Source organism: Parasteatoda tepidariorum, chromosome X2, assembly GCF_043381705.1.
Source record: "Parasteatoda tepidariorum isolate YZ-2023 chromosome X2, CAS_Ptep_4.0, whole genome shotgun sequence".
NCBI lineage: Eukaryota > Metazoa > Arthropoda > Arachnida > Araneae > Theridiidae > Parasteatoda > Parasteatoda tepidariorum.
Genome location: NC_092215.1, coordinates 53772077 through 53786909, shown reverse-complemented (window position 1 = coordinate 53786909; position 14833 = coordinate 53772077). Strand labels below are relative to the sequence as shown.

The 14833-nt window shown below is 26.2% G+C and overlaps 1 protein-coding gene across 7 annotated transcripts in view; it reads right to left on the bottom strand.

Moving 5' to 3' along the window:
- The window catches only part of LOC107443783 (plexin-A2), a 275694-nt gene that overhangs the window by 18633 nt on the left and 242228 nt on the right, over window positions 1–14833 (bottom strand). For 4 of the 7 annotated variants that reach the window (XM_016057758.3, XM_016057769.3, XM_016057785.3 and 1 more), the window contains 13 exons: window positions 9931–10031; window positions 8228–8357; window positions 6903–7065; window positions 5914–6007; window positions 5362–5488; window positions 5070–5201; window positions 4549–4656; window positions 4363–4456; window positions 3432–3616; window positions 2416–2588; window positions 2025–2154; window positions 1206–1342; window positions 646–834 (listed from right to left, as the gene is read on the bottom strand). In XM_016057758.3, the coding sequence (XP_015913244.1) occupies window positions 646–834; window positions 1206–1342; window positions 2025–2154; window positions 2416–2588; window positions 3432–3616; window positions 4363–4456; window positions 4549–4656; window positions 5070–5201; window positions 5362–5488; window positions 5914–6007; window positions 6903–7065; window positions 8228–8357; window positions 9931–10031 (1763 nt within the window). The remainder of the gene's footprint in view (window positions 1–645; window positions 835–1205; window positions 1343–2024; window positions 2155–2415; window positions 2589–3431; window positions 3617–4362; window positions 4457–4548; window positions 4657–5069; window positions 5202–5361; window positions 5489–5913; window positions 6008–6902; window positions 7066–8227; window positions 8358–9930; window positions 10032–14833) is intronic. The other 3 variants (XM_016057792.3, XM_071188191.1, XM_071188192.1) reach the window with 1 other exon arrangement.

The following is a 14833-nucleotide window of genomic DNA, read 5'->3' as shown; positions in this document are numbered from 1 at the left end:
ATTTAGTGTTTAGTGATCATCATCATTAATATATATTTTAAGAATCCTTGTTAGCGGCAAAGTATGAAATTATACAAACTAAAAGTTGTAAAGAATTTACAAGTGGGTAAAAATATAATTAAAATCTGACAAATTATAGCGAAAGTGGACTTAAGACTATCAAAACCAGTCCTCATTAAGGCTAAAAATTATTTTCATTCAAAAAATAAACTAATTTATATGCTTTTGATCTTGCCATCACAATAAATTAGTTAAGTCTTTTTTCTCTTTGCTTAAATATTAATTTGAGCACCCCTGTAAAAGCTAATGTTATTTTATCTTCACTTTAAATAACAATTTCTTAAAAATATGAATGCTAATAACAAGAATGCAAGTAAATAATACTATTCTAGCACAATATGTATGCAGGTATTAGTAATTTATCTAATTAGGATGAGATGTCTGTGGAAATATGAAATAGAACATGGAATACAAGTAAAATAAAGCTTGAGAAATGCTGGCAATAACAGTATTAATAAACATTTTTTAAAAATATTCTGATATAAATAATTTATTTATAACTCTGGAAGTCTTTATTTTTAATAATAGGTAAATATTGCGAAAACAAAAATTCCATATAAATTGATTATTAGAATAATTGATCACCTGGGAATGCCTTTAGGTGTTCCACGTTGACCAGACCCTGATTCTACATGAATTATCACTGGATCATCCACGTAAAGGAAATTATAATCTTCAAAGATACGAAGACCATTATCAAATTTGACACGCACTTTCCCATGTCCTTTTTCTGTAGAAGCTGATGTTGTGCATTCCACACAATTTCTTCTTCTCCTAAATAAAAGAAAAAATTACAATCATAAAAAAATGTTAATAGAACTAGATCAGAAGTATAAATAACAAGTATCATAATTTGAAATTACTTGTCATTCAATACTCTAATCAAATTAATAGATTTTCTCTAATGGAGACAGATTTATAAAAGCAGACAGAAGGTGCCACATATATGTTGGCTTGTTTAACCTTAGATTTATTAACATTCGTCTTACAGATTATGCAAAACACGTTAATACTTGTAACTTTTAAAGTGAAAGAGATAGAAAGATGAGCTCCTAAATACCTTTCTAGAGAGCTAGGCAAATGTTTATGAATGTAGGGTTAAAAGAAACTGGGGCAAATTACACTCAGAAAAAAAAAGGACTTACCCAGCTACTTTACATTCTAAGCCATCAACAAAAGCTTCAGCTCTGCTCCCTGCATCCATGTGCAAGCCCCATATCCGCAGGCGAGTTCCTCCAGATTTGGGTCCTTTACTTGGTTCAACTGAAGTTATTCTTGGATTCTAGAAAAAACACAGGAATTTAGATATAGAAATATAAGCATATACCAAAAAATTAAATTAATGGAAATTTTATGATAATTTGTTTGTTGTCATTCAAGAATTCTTTCCCCAGGTGAAGAAAATGTTTAGATAAATTTATTAATATTTGTCTTGAAAAGCACCAATTGTAATTTTAAAAAAAACTTAGGGTCATATCTGTAGGAGCAACATAAGGGCAATAACTTTTCTACATTAAATAGTGGGATTTTACATATACAAATTGTTGAAATGATATGAAACATTACAAAAAACGTTTATCTCATTTTTTACTGAAGCTGATTCATTAATGACTAATTTTACTCTTGGGCAAAGACTTTTGCATGCTGGTGTAAAGAAATTTAAAATTATTAGTTAATTAACTTATGCTTTTACTGTGCAGTCTGTTTCAATATTACTAAAAAAAGTACCTTTTAAAAAAATATAATAGTGCTGTTCATTAAATAAAATTTTTCACCTTTATACATTAATAATATAATAATTTACAAAATTGTTTAATCAAGAGCAAAAATTTTAAATACAAACTAAAAAATATATATATAATAGTTAAAAATTTAAATTATTTCATTAAAATTATTTGCATTGCTGTCTTAGACTGAATAGCTTTTAATAATGAAAAAATCCAGCATTAATAGATAATACTTACGACAAATGAATATTGCTTTTTGGAGCGAGCTATGTAATCATTTTGAACTTTTACCACAATTGGGCCAGCAATAGATCCTCTACCAAGACCAGTAGTCAAATTTCGTGGACTTTCAACTTGACAAACAATCCTAAAAAGTAGTTAAGAAAAAAAAAAATTTATTAAATATCGAAACTTAGTTTCAACATAGATTTATAACTTAAAATCTTTTTAGTACACTTAACAGCAACAATAATTATGCTAAATAGAAATTAAGTTTTCGTTATACTATGTCAAATCATAAAATATTAAATTTGAGTAATACATAAACAGATTTTGTGGAATTATTGCACAAGAAAAAAAAATACACAAAATGATTTTTAAATCATGTTCCAGAATAAGGTATACTTACTGACTAGTTTTCCGATAATTTTCTTTGTGTGGTAAACATTCAGCAATGGTACGTCCATCAGCATCATAAACTACTTTAACACCACCAGCAACATCTTCAAATACTCGACCTAAGTTGATACCTTCGATTGTTATGTTTGTGCCACCTTCCCAAGGACCAGACTCAGGAAAAAACTGGAAAAAAAATAATAAATAAAAATTAAATTCATCATAATGAGTTAATTTTTAAACTACACTATTTGATATTATATAAAAATAATCAAAAAACTAAAAAATCATGAAAAGAAATAAAATGCCTGGTCACTGAACTATGAAATGTAGACTGCAAAGCTATGAAAAAGACTAAGTGAAAATGTATATGTATGGTGAATTTTTATGCCAAACTTTACTAATACAGTAGGGAACCGATTATCCGGAATGATCGGGACCATCGCTATTCCGGATAACTGATTTTTCCGGTTTTCTGAATCGCTACAAAAAGCAGTTTTTTAATTGTTAAACCCAACTAAATAAAATAATGTTTTTTGGAAATAATCTTAAAAAGAAGAAAAACCGATGAAGTAATACACTAATGATTATTTCCAAAATGATGGTAAGGTGAACATCTTTCAAAAAAGAAAGAAAAATCCTAAAACCTTATGAGGAAAAAAAAATTTTTTTTTTAAAAATGGCGGGAAAATTTATCGAATTTCGTTTCGGTTTTTTGGTTTTCCGGTTTTCTGATTTCCGGATAACGGATTCTGTACTGTACAATAAAATACTGTTTCAGAGGAATTGAGCCTAAATCTATTGCAAATATTCGTCTGAATGTTAAAAACACTAAAAAAAATCTTGATATTTCCGTTAATTATAAAAAAAAATTCATCAAGGACAGTAAAAAATATCAATGCAATTTTCAATGAAAAAGAAATCAACAGTATGTTATGATAGAAATATCTTTAAATGCTGCTTGGGTATAAAATGAAATACACTATTGGTATTTTACCCTGTAAAATTAAACATCAAAAGCATGCTTACCCGCGTAATTTTTGGGTCTGGACATGTTTGACTATGGTCAAGCCATTGAGTTGGATCTGAACTACATTGTTCATGAACTTGACATGATGATGGTGGATCCTGACACCAACCACAGGCATATTTATCTGGAAGCTCTAGACAAATACCACAATTCTGTGCCATTCCTTGACAGCGATATACCAACACTAATGAAACAAATATGATGTTATTTGATTTAAAAAATGTTTTTAAAGAATTGATGATTAAATAACAGGAAATTAAAGATGTTTTAATGATAAATTACAACAGATATTATGCACTGGCAATTAAAAGTTAAGATGCTAATTAAAAAGTTTCTAAGCTGTGCATGCATAAAATATATAATTAATTTATTTTTTAATACCATTGCTCCTTTTTCTTATTTTTCATTACTCATGGATTATACTTTTTAGAAAAAAAGATATTTCATATTATATAATTTAATTCAAACTTATTACAACTGATTTTTAAAAAAAAATTAATGTTATATATTAATATTGTAATACATTATGATGCTTTCAGGTTATTGTACTATACATCACTACTAGAGGCATCATACATAAATTCACGGTTTAATAAATAGGTAATAAAATAAGATGAAAAAAGAACCAATGATAGTCACAGATATTTATTATTAAAAACTGCATTAAAATTCCTAAATTAAGCTAAAAATTATTAGGGTGAAAGCTTTTATTACTAAGCAAATATATGATCTTATTTAACTAATATTTTCAACAATGAATTTAAGGCTCTTCTTAGGTTTTAAATTAACTTTAAATGAATATATATTAAGAAATAAAATAATATATTAAAGCAAAGAATTGGTTGTTTTAAATTTTTTTTATAAAAGGTAAAAAATATTATTTTTTGTAAAATTTCACAACTTATATAGATTTAAAATTTATATAATTACCATGAATATTTTCAGGATTGTCTAAGGGTTTACTACCATCCCATATCACAGCAAAAGCAGTAGTAATATTTGGAGCTTGAGTTCCATATGTAAACTGAGCAAAAAATTAAATAAAGAATATAGTTAGGAAAAGGATATCTTTCCTATAAAAAGTCAAATGGTCATATCATATATTTTAATACTTACTCCCATTGGCTCACAATATATAGTATCACCTAGAAGTTGAGCATGGACCTGCCTAACTCTGCCTTCAATGTTGAATTGACATACAAATCTTGTTGAAGCAATAATAGGCTGTTTAAAAAATAAAATGTGAGATATGTGTTAAGTTCATAAACACAAAAATAATTACTTATAACAAAAATTATTAAATTTTCAAAAAAATTTAAAATCTGCAGAAAAAATTTAAAACCTACCCTAAATTATTGATTTCTTATGCTAATTGAAACAAATAAAAATTCAACTTTTAATAAATAATTTCCAAAAGCTCCAAAAATGTTTTTATTATATAGGTTTATTATAGAATAATGCTTTGATCTGTTTAAGTGTTTTTTTTTGTTGTTTTTTTTCTTTTTTTAATGATAAATCCCAAAACAGCTATTTTATACTAAAATATAAAAAAAACTTTTTCTTTAATTTCAAAACATTGTTTTCAAGTATTATGTAATAATCAGTACAAAAAAAAGTATTGATTTAAAGAAACTAACCTGAATATTATCAACTTTTACTTGTATCCGCTTGCTTATGCCGGATGGTACTAAAATTTCAATTGAACCACCAGTAGTTGTGTTAATTCTGGGACAAAAACCAGGTCCAGATCTAATACTGGGTCCAATACTCTGTGAAAATGTTAAAAAAGAAATAAATGAAAATAGAAATCACAATTGTAAATTACATAATTAAAATAAAAATATAAACAAAAAAATTCTTTCATTTCTAATAATAATGCATGAATAAAATTTATTAAGATTATAAGGAATACAAATTGTTAAATCTTACAGAAATTCCAGTCACTAATATATCATTACGACAGTTTTCTCCCGTGTCATGAGTACAACGATGACCACCAACACACCAATCACATGGAAAAGGACTGGAAACACATTGGGTGCATCTGGAATAAAATCTAGCATTTTGAATGCAGATTAAAATAGCATAACTAATACACTTTTAAAACATTATTTGATTTGAATATCTTTTGAGCAGAAATAAAACATTTAGTATGTGAAGAAAAATATTTAATCATTGAAATAGAAATAATATATATAAGAGTGGCTTTAGGATATTTAGTTAACTTAATAATAAGAATGAGATTAATAAAACAGAAATATATAAATAAAGCAGAAATATATAAATAAAACAAAAATATATAAATAAAACAGAAATATATAAATAAAACAGAAATAAATAAATAAAACAAAAATATATAAATAAATCAAAATGTTACGTGCTAATTAAAAACAAATTTCAATAAGATTTGCTATAAAATAGAATTTTAAAATAAGTTAAATGCATAAATTAAGTAAGTAAAACCTAACAAGTTGCACTTACGATGTATAAGTGCTGCAGTCATAAAATGTAAAATTTGTAGCAACAAAGTCTGGTCCAATTTTCATCCGAACTGATAACTTTGCAGTAAAATGATCTGTAAAATAATATCTATTTCAATTTTGTGATGTTAACATAAAGTAAAGAAGAAAATTTTAAATTATGCCTAAAATTGAATCTAAAATTTGTTCTTCACTTGAAATTAGCAATATAAAAATAAATAAATTTGAAATGTTGATTAATTTTTATAAATAGTATAAAATAATTTGTTTTAAAAAAGAAATATAAGTTATTATCTTTGTGCAAAAAGAAATTAAAACAGCCTTGTTAAACATCTCGTGTCCCTAAAAAACTCAAACTAAATGTTGTTATTAACATCATGCTAAAAAAAAAAGTTTACAATTACAAAATGTTACCATTTTTTAAAATGTATAGAAAATGTCAAAATTATTAGCAAAATATTTTAATTTTACAAAGTATTTTTAAAGAGGACAAAAAAAGAAATTGAAAATTATTCAATTTTTCAAAACAAAGATATAATTTAATTAAAAACTTCAAATAAAAGTTAAAATCTAAAAACACAGATTTATTTTAAATAAACATTTCAACAGTTTAACTAGTACTATATAAAATTTTAAGAGAACTCTGTTTACTCATTTATAACAAATATACAGGTATGTAAAATACTCAATAAAACCAAGCTACCAAAAACATTAATTTTTCTTTCATGAGTGGTTCTGTCCAAACATTTTGATTTAATTTTACATTTATTTATTTTTTTTTACTAATATAATTGCTTATTAGAAATATTGAAACTGCTGTATATTTCTAACTATTTTACTTTTGATTATTATGTTGGTTTTAAAGCTTTTTTCCTAAGTTCATAAACTTGAAAAGAATAACATTGATAGAGTTAGAAATTAAAATATAGAACATAAGTACATTATAAGATGGAGTACAGAATGAAAAAAATACCTTTTTCTTTTACTTACGTTGAGTGGGTGGTATTGGAGGTAGAGAATCTGTATGAGGAGTAGCACAGCTGACGCCATTTGCTGAACGAGATGCATTTGTAACCAAAGTTTTTCCAAGAGCAGTGAAAGCACAGAAAAACTGCCCTTCCAAGACTGGTAAGTTGTCAATTACTAAATTTAGCTAGAAAATAATTTTTTTTTTATTGAATATGAATTTTATTAAAATTTTCAACAACCACAAAAAATTATTAACATTTACGTTATATAATAAAGTGAAAAAATATTTTGTTAAATATTCATTAACACCTCAGTTCTAGTTTTTCCCAAACTTAATTGTTTCTTTACTGCAATATAAATCTGTTTCTCTCAATGTTATTTATTCAATGAGAAATAAGTAGCTGAAAAAATTTTAAACAATTTTGATTGGATAAAACAATAACTCTAGTAGAGTTAATCATTTTTAGTTGTTGAAAAATAGGGTAAGTATGCCAAGAATGAATGTGGGATGATATTGTGTAAATATCATCACTGTTTAAAGCAGTGGCTGTTGGGTTCATGGGTCTTAAAAATTGAGTGTCTGTTTTCAGAAATTACGAATGAACCTTTTTATTAAATACTGATATAATATTCCGGTATATAAAATAACTAAGATTATTTAATAAACAGTACAAAAATTCTTTAGCATTTGTTTTTAAATTCTCATGAATTTTCCTTAAATATACCAAACTACATTTTGCTATACCATATTGAAAAATATTTTACTTAAGTTTCAAAGTTTTTTAATTAAATTTTAAATATTAATATAAGTGAAATTGCAAATGAAATTAAAGGAAAGTTGTTAAACTGAAGTTTGTGAAATAGCAAAATGTTTTTACATAAAAAATAAACTAAAATAAATCATAACTAAACTTAAGCTTACAAAACTTATTTATGTATTTAAACTTAAGCTTATTGTATTTAGAAAAATTTAGTTACAAATGTAGTTGAAATTTTCTTTTAACCTTTTAAACCTGCATTAAATTTGGGATAAGGTCAGTTTCCCTTCTTGTATATATTTATTATTCTATAGAAAAGCAGTTCAATTAACACCGAAGATTAATATGTCAATTCATAAAGTTAACTTCAAAGGTTATTTTAAGGTAGTAAAATAATTCATTAAATATTTTAATTATATGATAAGAAATCCTTAATAAAAACTGACTTTAAGACCCATTAGGGAAATTCGAGTTTTCTTAAATAAAATAAATTTGAAAACATTGTTCTTAGCAAGTTTTCTAAAATGTTTTTTTTATTTTTCATAAAATTAACAAACATATCTAATAATATGCATGTTTAATACTTACAATTCTGGCAGTTGTTCTCTGTATCTGAGGTGGGTGAACACTTGTAATGGTTGTGCACTTTCCACTTTTATAAGATAACCAATATAAAGGATCTTGGGCAGCTTCAGCACAATCACTTCTTAAACTACACCTAAAATACAAAAACAACTTAAATAACAAGAAATTAAGACTTACATAACGTTTATCATTTGCTTGTAGCTTAATTGTTAGAATACATTTATAATAAAAAAGTTTTTTAAAAAAAAACTAAATCTACATTTTACCAAAAAACATTTGAAATTTTTTTTTATTTTATGCATATAGGCTTCAATAGATGTTAACGGCTGTGCAAGAGAGGAAACACTGAAAGCAGCAAAATTGAGATTTTTATATATTTAGCATTTTTGCGTAATAAGCAACATATTGCAAAAAAATATTTATTTTCAAAAATCAATTTCTTTTATCAGTTATATGAAATTCTATTTTGGCATTGATTGTATCAGCAAGAAAATAATTGTCAAGTAACTTTTCTCGAATTCTATCATGAAGCACTTGTGCTGTTTTCTCATTTGTGCGTCACAACTCTTATTTACAACCTAAAGTTCTAGCTCTCTATGTGTAGGTGTTAATTAAATAACAATTAAGAAAATAGAATTTGTTTAATTTTGTCATAATTTAAAAGTTTCACTATATGATTATCTGGTCTTATGCAAATTGTTTATCTTTGAAAATTGTTTATTGTTTGGTCAAAATCTTTGAAAGACTTTACATCAACACATACATAAAGAACATAATCTTAGTTATCTATCAATAGTATAAATGTCATAAAAATGAATTTATTAAGTATTAAGAAACATTTAGCTCAGCAAATTTTTTTACAAAATATTAATGCTTATAATATTAAAAGAAATGACGTTGGGAAATAAATGACAAAATGAAAATAAAATGAAATAAATTAACAAAAAAAAAAGAGTTTAATAGTATTAAAAGAAAGAAAACAAATGCTTGGATTTTTTCAATGGCTCTGACATTACCAGAATTAATAAAAAAAATTTATAAAAATTGGTAATGTATTTTACCACAAGCCCATTTTTTGGTGGAAAAAAAAGTAATAAAGTGAATAAAGCAATTCACGTTCAGGGTTTTTTTCAATTTGAAGCAGTGGTCCAACACTGAATGGTTTTAGAAAATATCAAAATTTTAGTAGATCATTGATTGCAATACCAACAGTTCTTTTTCATACACAGTGAGAAACTTATGTAAAAAAAGTTGATAACAGTTTCTTGTAAAACTAAAACAACCTCACAGTTCTGAAGCAATTGTATTTCATTTTAGAATTTAAAGAGTAATCCAATATTAACAACAGCTCTTTTTCTACTGAATAGCATACACAGTGAGACACTTAAGTTGAAAAAAAGTAGATAATAAGAATTTCTTGCATAAATAAAACAGCTTCACAGTTCTGAAGCAGTATTATATTTTATTTTAGGATTTAAAAAGTAATTGGAACAAAAAAAAAATAATTTTTTTTCCCAATTTGTATTAAAAGTTCTTTTTGGAGTATTGTTAACTATACAGGATGTTTTTTATAATAAGAAAAATAGAAAAGATTTTAAAATGTAAAAATAAAAAAAATAAAAAATTAGATATCAGACTAAAATGATTTTTGTATTTGAATATATGTTGCTTTTTTTCAAAAATGCTAAGAAAAAAATATTTCTTACTTGTTTTCCAAAGAACACCAACCACAATAAGGATCTTGGGCTTCTAGGCATTCACTGCATGTTTTATAAACTAAACATTCTTGCACTTTAACCATAGTTACCTAAATAATTGATGTATCATTAACAACAAAATAAACATTTAACCATAGTTCTAGATGAGGGTTAAAATAAATGCATACAGTATTTTGAAAAGAAAAATAATTTTAGTTATAAACATTTATGCTGTACTGAAGTTAATATACCCAAATAAATTTTAAATCTCTAAGAGCAGGATGCAGCCACACTGCTCCAACTTCAAAATTAAATACTCATGATAATGCTTGGAGCCTGTATTTATCTAAAGAAAACAAAATCCAATCTATTTTGAAGTCTCCTTTTATGGACAAATATTGAATAAAAAAATTATTTTGAAAATATGTACATTTAATTAAGAATATTTCAGAGTACATTACAATTCTTTTTAATAACCAAATTTATTAATAAAAATTTTTTTTTTACAATTTTTTAATTTAAAAAGAGAAAAAAATTAAAATTTAATAAGTTATTTTTAAAAAAAAATGCTTGGATATGATCACAAAAATTTGAAAGTAAATTTTATTATTTCTATTCATGGTATAGCGTAATTAGCAACATATTTACACTAAAGAAGAATATAATTCGTTCAGCAAAACTTAAGAAACTATGAGTGATACTTTACAAAGTGTGCTTTTGAGAAAAATGTTTTCAAAGTTGCATAAGAAAATGTTGCACAGAACGTGCTTCATTAATACATACATAAATAATAGATGATATATTACTACTTTAATGGCCTATAAGCTACAATAGTATAAGAGATAGAACCAACACTCTAAATGCTACATTATGTTTACTGCCTATCATAAATTGTCTATCAATATTTGACACTAACTTCGATAATAGAAATATTTCATTGTTAGTAAAAAATACAGAGCATAAGTTAACATGAAGAACATAAATGGGACTAATAAGATCTTCCACTAGATTACTCACATATGATCTTGTAATGTTAGATCTCTATTTTCAAAACTAATTTTATGTAATTTTAAATCAAAATAGGTAGCAAAATTTAACTTAGTCTAAAAAGTTAACAACTATCAACTTTTTCTAAAGTAGTTAAGCACAGCTTTAGTTATGATTTTTTTAAAATAAAATTAAATTTTAAAAGTTATTTTTTTTAGGTATTAATTTTTTCACTATTGATACAAGAATAAATAGATTGAAAAAATATTCTGTAAACTTTTATACAAAGTAATTTAAGCAATTCCGATGATTATTACATTGAATAATTATTAAAAACTACTATTTAAGTTGTTTTTTCATTGTCCCTAAAAATGTGTAGATTTCCTTAATTGGTTCGAATTTGAGGATTGAAAATGCAGAGAGAATCTATAAACATTGCAAAAGAATGTTAAACTCAAGATCGAGAAAACTTACAATTCTAAAACAATATTTCATATTCAACGTTTTATGGGACTCCAGGAATTTTTTTATTGATATCCCAAATCAATATTTTACAAAGGAAAATCTCAGTGAAAGGATATGTTAAATGGCAATTAAATAAATGTGAACAAATTAATTTTAAAACATAAAGAAACATCTTTTTAAATGAAAATCGTCCAATTGAAAGACTTGATAGAATAAATTTGTGTAAGCAGACGAAATTTCTACTTAAATGTCACGTTTTACAATTCTTTCTCAGAATTAAAGCTTTATTTAAAACGACTTCGAAAAAAAAATTACTAACTCAGCTTCAAATTATTTTGGATTGCTAATATTTCAGTTTTACAATACGATCTCATCTGTCTATTTCTGTTCAGTTTAAGGCTTGCGCAACGGTGACCAAACCTGTCTATAGATGGCGCTAGGAAAATTCTTTTCATATGACAATTTAAGTATTATTTAAGCATAAGTGTGAGTGAATGTTATTTTACATTTTGATTTGAAAAAAGATCAATTAGATCGAACAAAATAGTGATATAAATTCTAATGAAGACTATATATTGAAATACAAACAACAGCTCCTTAACATACAGATAAAATAGTGAGGAGCCTCTAAACTGCTTCATTTTCAATGTAAGCATTTGCCTCATATGGATGGGTGAATGAATGTCAACAATAACAAGCTTCCTAAAACTGGAAGAAATATAGAAAATTTACGGTGTATCACTGCGCTTATATTGGGTTTACGAGGCGAAGTGTGAACAGGTTAATTATTCTATGAGGTTTTATTATCGAGATTTGTGTTTAAATTTACGCGTAATTTTACCATTCATAAGTTTTCTGTAATTTATAAATTCTGAAAGATCATAAGCCGCAAATAAATTTGAGAAAATTTAAATCAGAACATAAATAAAGCGTAAGGTTTGCCATGTTTTGATCTACGGAATGAAATTGTATTTTTTATTAAATCCAATTAGTACACATTATTGAATTTTAAAAATCAAATAAAAAAAAATATTTAAGTGAGTAGTAATGAGGTAATTTATTTATTCATTTTTTATAGGTTTAACGAAATTCCAGATTTAAGCAGCAAAGACGGGGAAGAAATATGAATTTTCAATTATGATTTTTTTTTCTTCCGGGGGGGGGGGACTTTTTTTTATTTTCAAGAAAAACGCGCTGGTTCATTCCAGTTCTTAACTCGAAGTTCACCAGGCATAAAATGAAAAGCGTACTCACAAAATTAAGAAGGAAAAATCAAGCTTACAATGGATACAAATAATGCGCAGTGGAGAAAAAAAAAACTCCCTCACGCTTGAAGTATTACTTTGTGCAGCATTTCTTTTTAGTAACGCATACTCCCTCGCCATTCTTCGCAGATGCTGCAACAGAAGAAGTATGGAGGGAAAAAAGAAGGATCAAGAAATAGAGAAAGAAAATGAAAAAAATATATATGTATATTTATATATATATTGAGATAGAGGCCATGCCTTTTCAACATTTATCCAACAGGAGGACTTCCTTCAAAAACCATCGTATGCAGATGATAAGAACCAAAGAGAGACAATGGAGAGATAGGTAATAGGAAATTTAGCAGGGATGGGAGGAAAAAAATTGGAATGGATGTTCCACGAAGGATAAAAAAAAAAGTATTTTTCAAAACAAAGAACTGGAAAATATAGCGACCGTTCCTGACAGCTTATTTTCAGAGAATTTGCCATCTAACGGTGCGGTCTTTGAAATACTCGCTTCGCCGCATTCTCGCAAACACCTGCAGGTACATGTCCCAACGCGTTAGGAATTCAAGATTTTTCTTTACCTTTTGAGTTTTGGTATTTATACCTTTATTATTTTCGATGTATAGTTGGAGTGAGAGTGTGAAATGATAGGGGATGCACTAAATTATGCAAATTTAATATTAATTTAGATAACATTGGATTAAAGATGAACTAAAGTTTAAACTTCTATTAGCTAAATTGAGCAAAATCAGAGTGAAAATTCACAATTAACAGGGTGGTGGGTTTATGTCTCTTTAAATATTTAGACGCTTCTAAATAACACCCTTATCCCAATATTTCAAACAAATAAAGAAAATTTCAATTACTCATGTAGGATTTTTTCTTCAAATATTGAGTTAGTATGGTTTGAAAACTTTAGGTTTATCCCTCCTCTTGTAACTAAAAATAAACTTATTTAATCCGACCTTTTTGCTGTAAAAATAGCTTATTTAGGAGGAAATTCAGAAGGACATTATTATTATTATTATTTCAATTGTATACCTTTCAATTCAAAGTTTTTCCGCTAGTATTAAATAAAATAATAAAAAGTTATAAATATTTACTAAAAGTTAATTTTTATAAGGATTTATCATTGGACAAACGAATTTTAGAATTGTGTGAGAAAATTTTTCAATTCGCTCGAACAATTCTTGAGATTTGGGGGTCAGAAATTCGAATCTGTAGAAGAAAAGGTATGTTTATTTAGAGAAAGTATATTTTGTGTCTAATTTCTTAACTTAAAGTATCGCATGAATTAATTTATTGGAACATTTAAGGTCCATCCCTCGACCAATTGCGATTGAGTCCTAGAACGCGAGGATGGAGTCAAAAGTTATTCAGAGTGTACTGTTTCTTTATTTTTTTAAATTTAATTTTATTTGCTTATTCATTTTATTCTTTTGCACACTGTACATAGAGATCATCACGAAAATACGATTTAACTTTTCAAAACTTCAAATTTTGGAACATCTATTTAGCACAAAATTTTACACATCATAAGGTATCAGAAAACACAAAAGAGCAACAGTAACTTATGGTTTACACGTAAAATGCAACCTTCTTTTAAGTTTTATCAAGTTAGAAGAAATGCAACGAATTTGAAACAATAACGTATAGGCGTTATTGATGCCCTATTATTTAAGACAAACTAATACACGTCCATAAATCATTATCTAACTTTTAAAAAAAAAATGATAATAATCATTTTGCTTAAGATTAGCTTGCTAAGATATTAAGATATTTTGTTAAGATTGCTTGCTTTTTAAGGGCTTTTATAACGGCATATTAAACTTCAGTTCCCTTAAAATAACCAAGCAATAACGCAACATTATACTATCGATCCAAGTATTAATTCGACACGAATTAATAAAACTCTACTGATTGATACTCACACATTTAGAGAATAATACACTTTTATTACCTTACTCACAATTCTTGAATCAATTGAAAAGATTTAAAAGGAAAGACAATTAGCCACGATAAGTATACAGTAATTAACTATATAAATCCGATGGGTCTTAAAGGGTATTTAAGTACAGCTTCTGGCCAAAGATAACATTAGAAGAAATAATACATTCAGGTCCAATTTGGAGAAACGACACTAAATTGAAAGGTCCAGACCAGACAAAAGATTCTTTCAGTTAACTGTAACCACGAAACAACAAAGG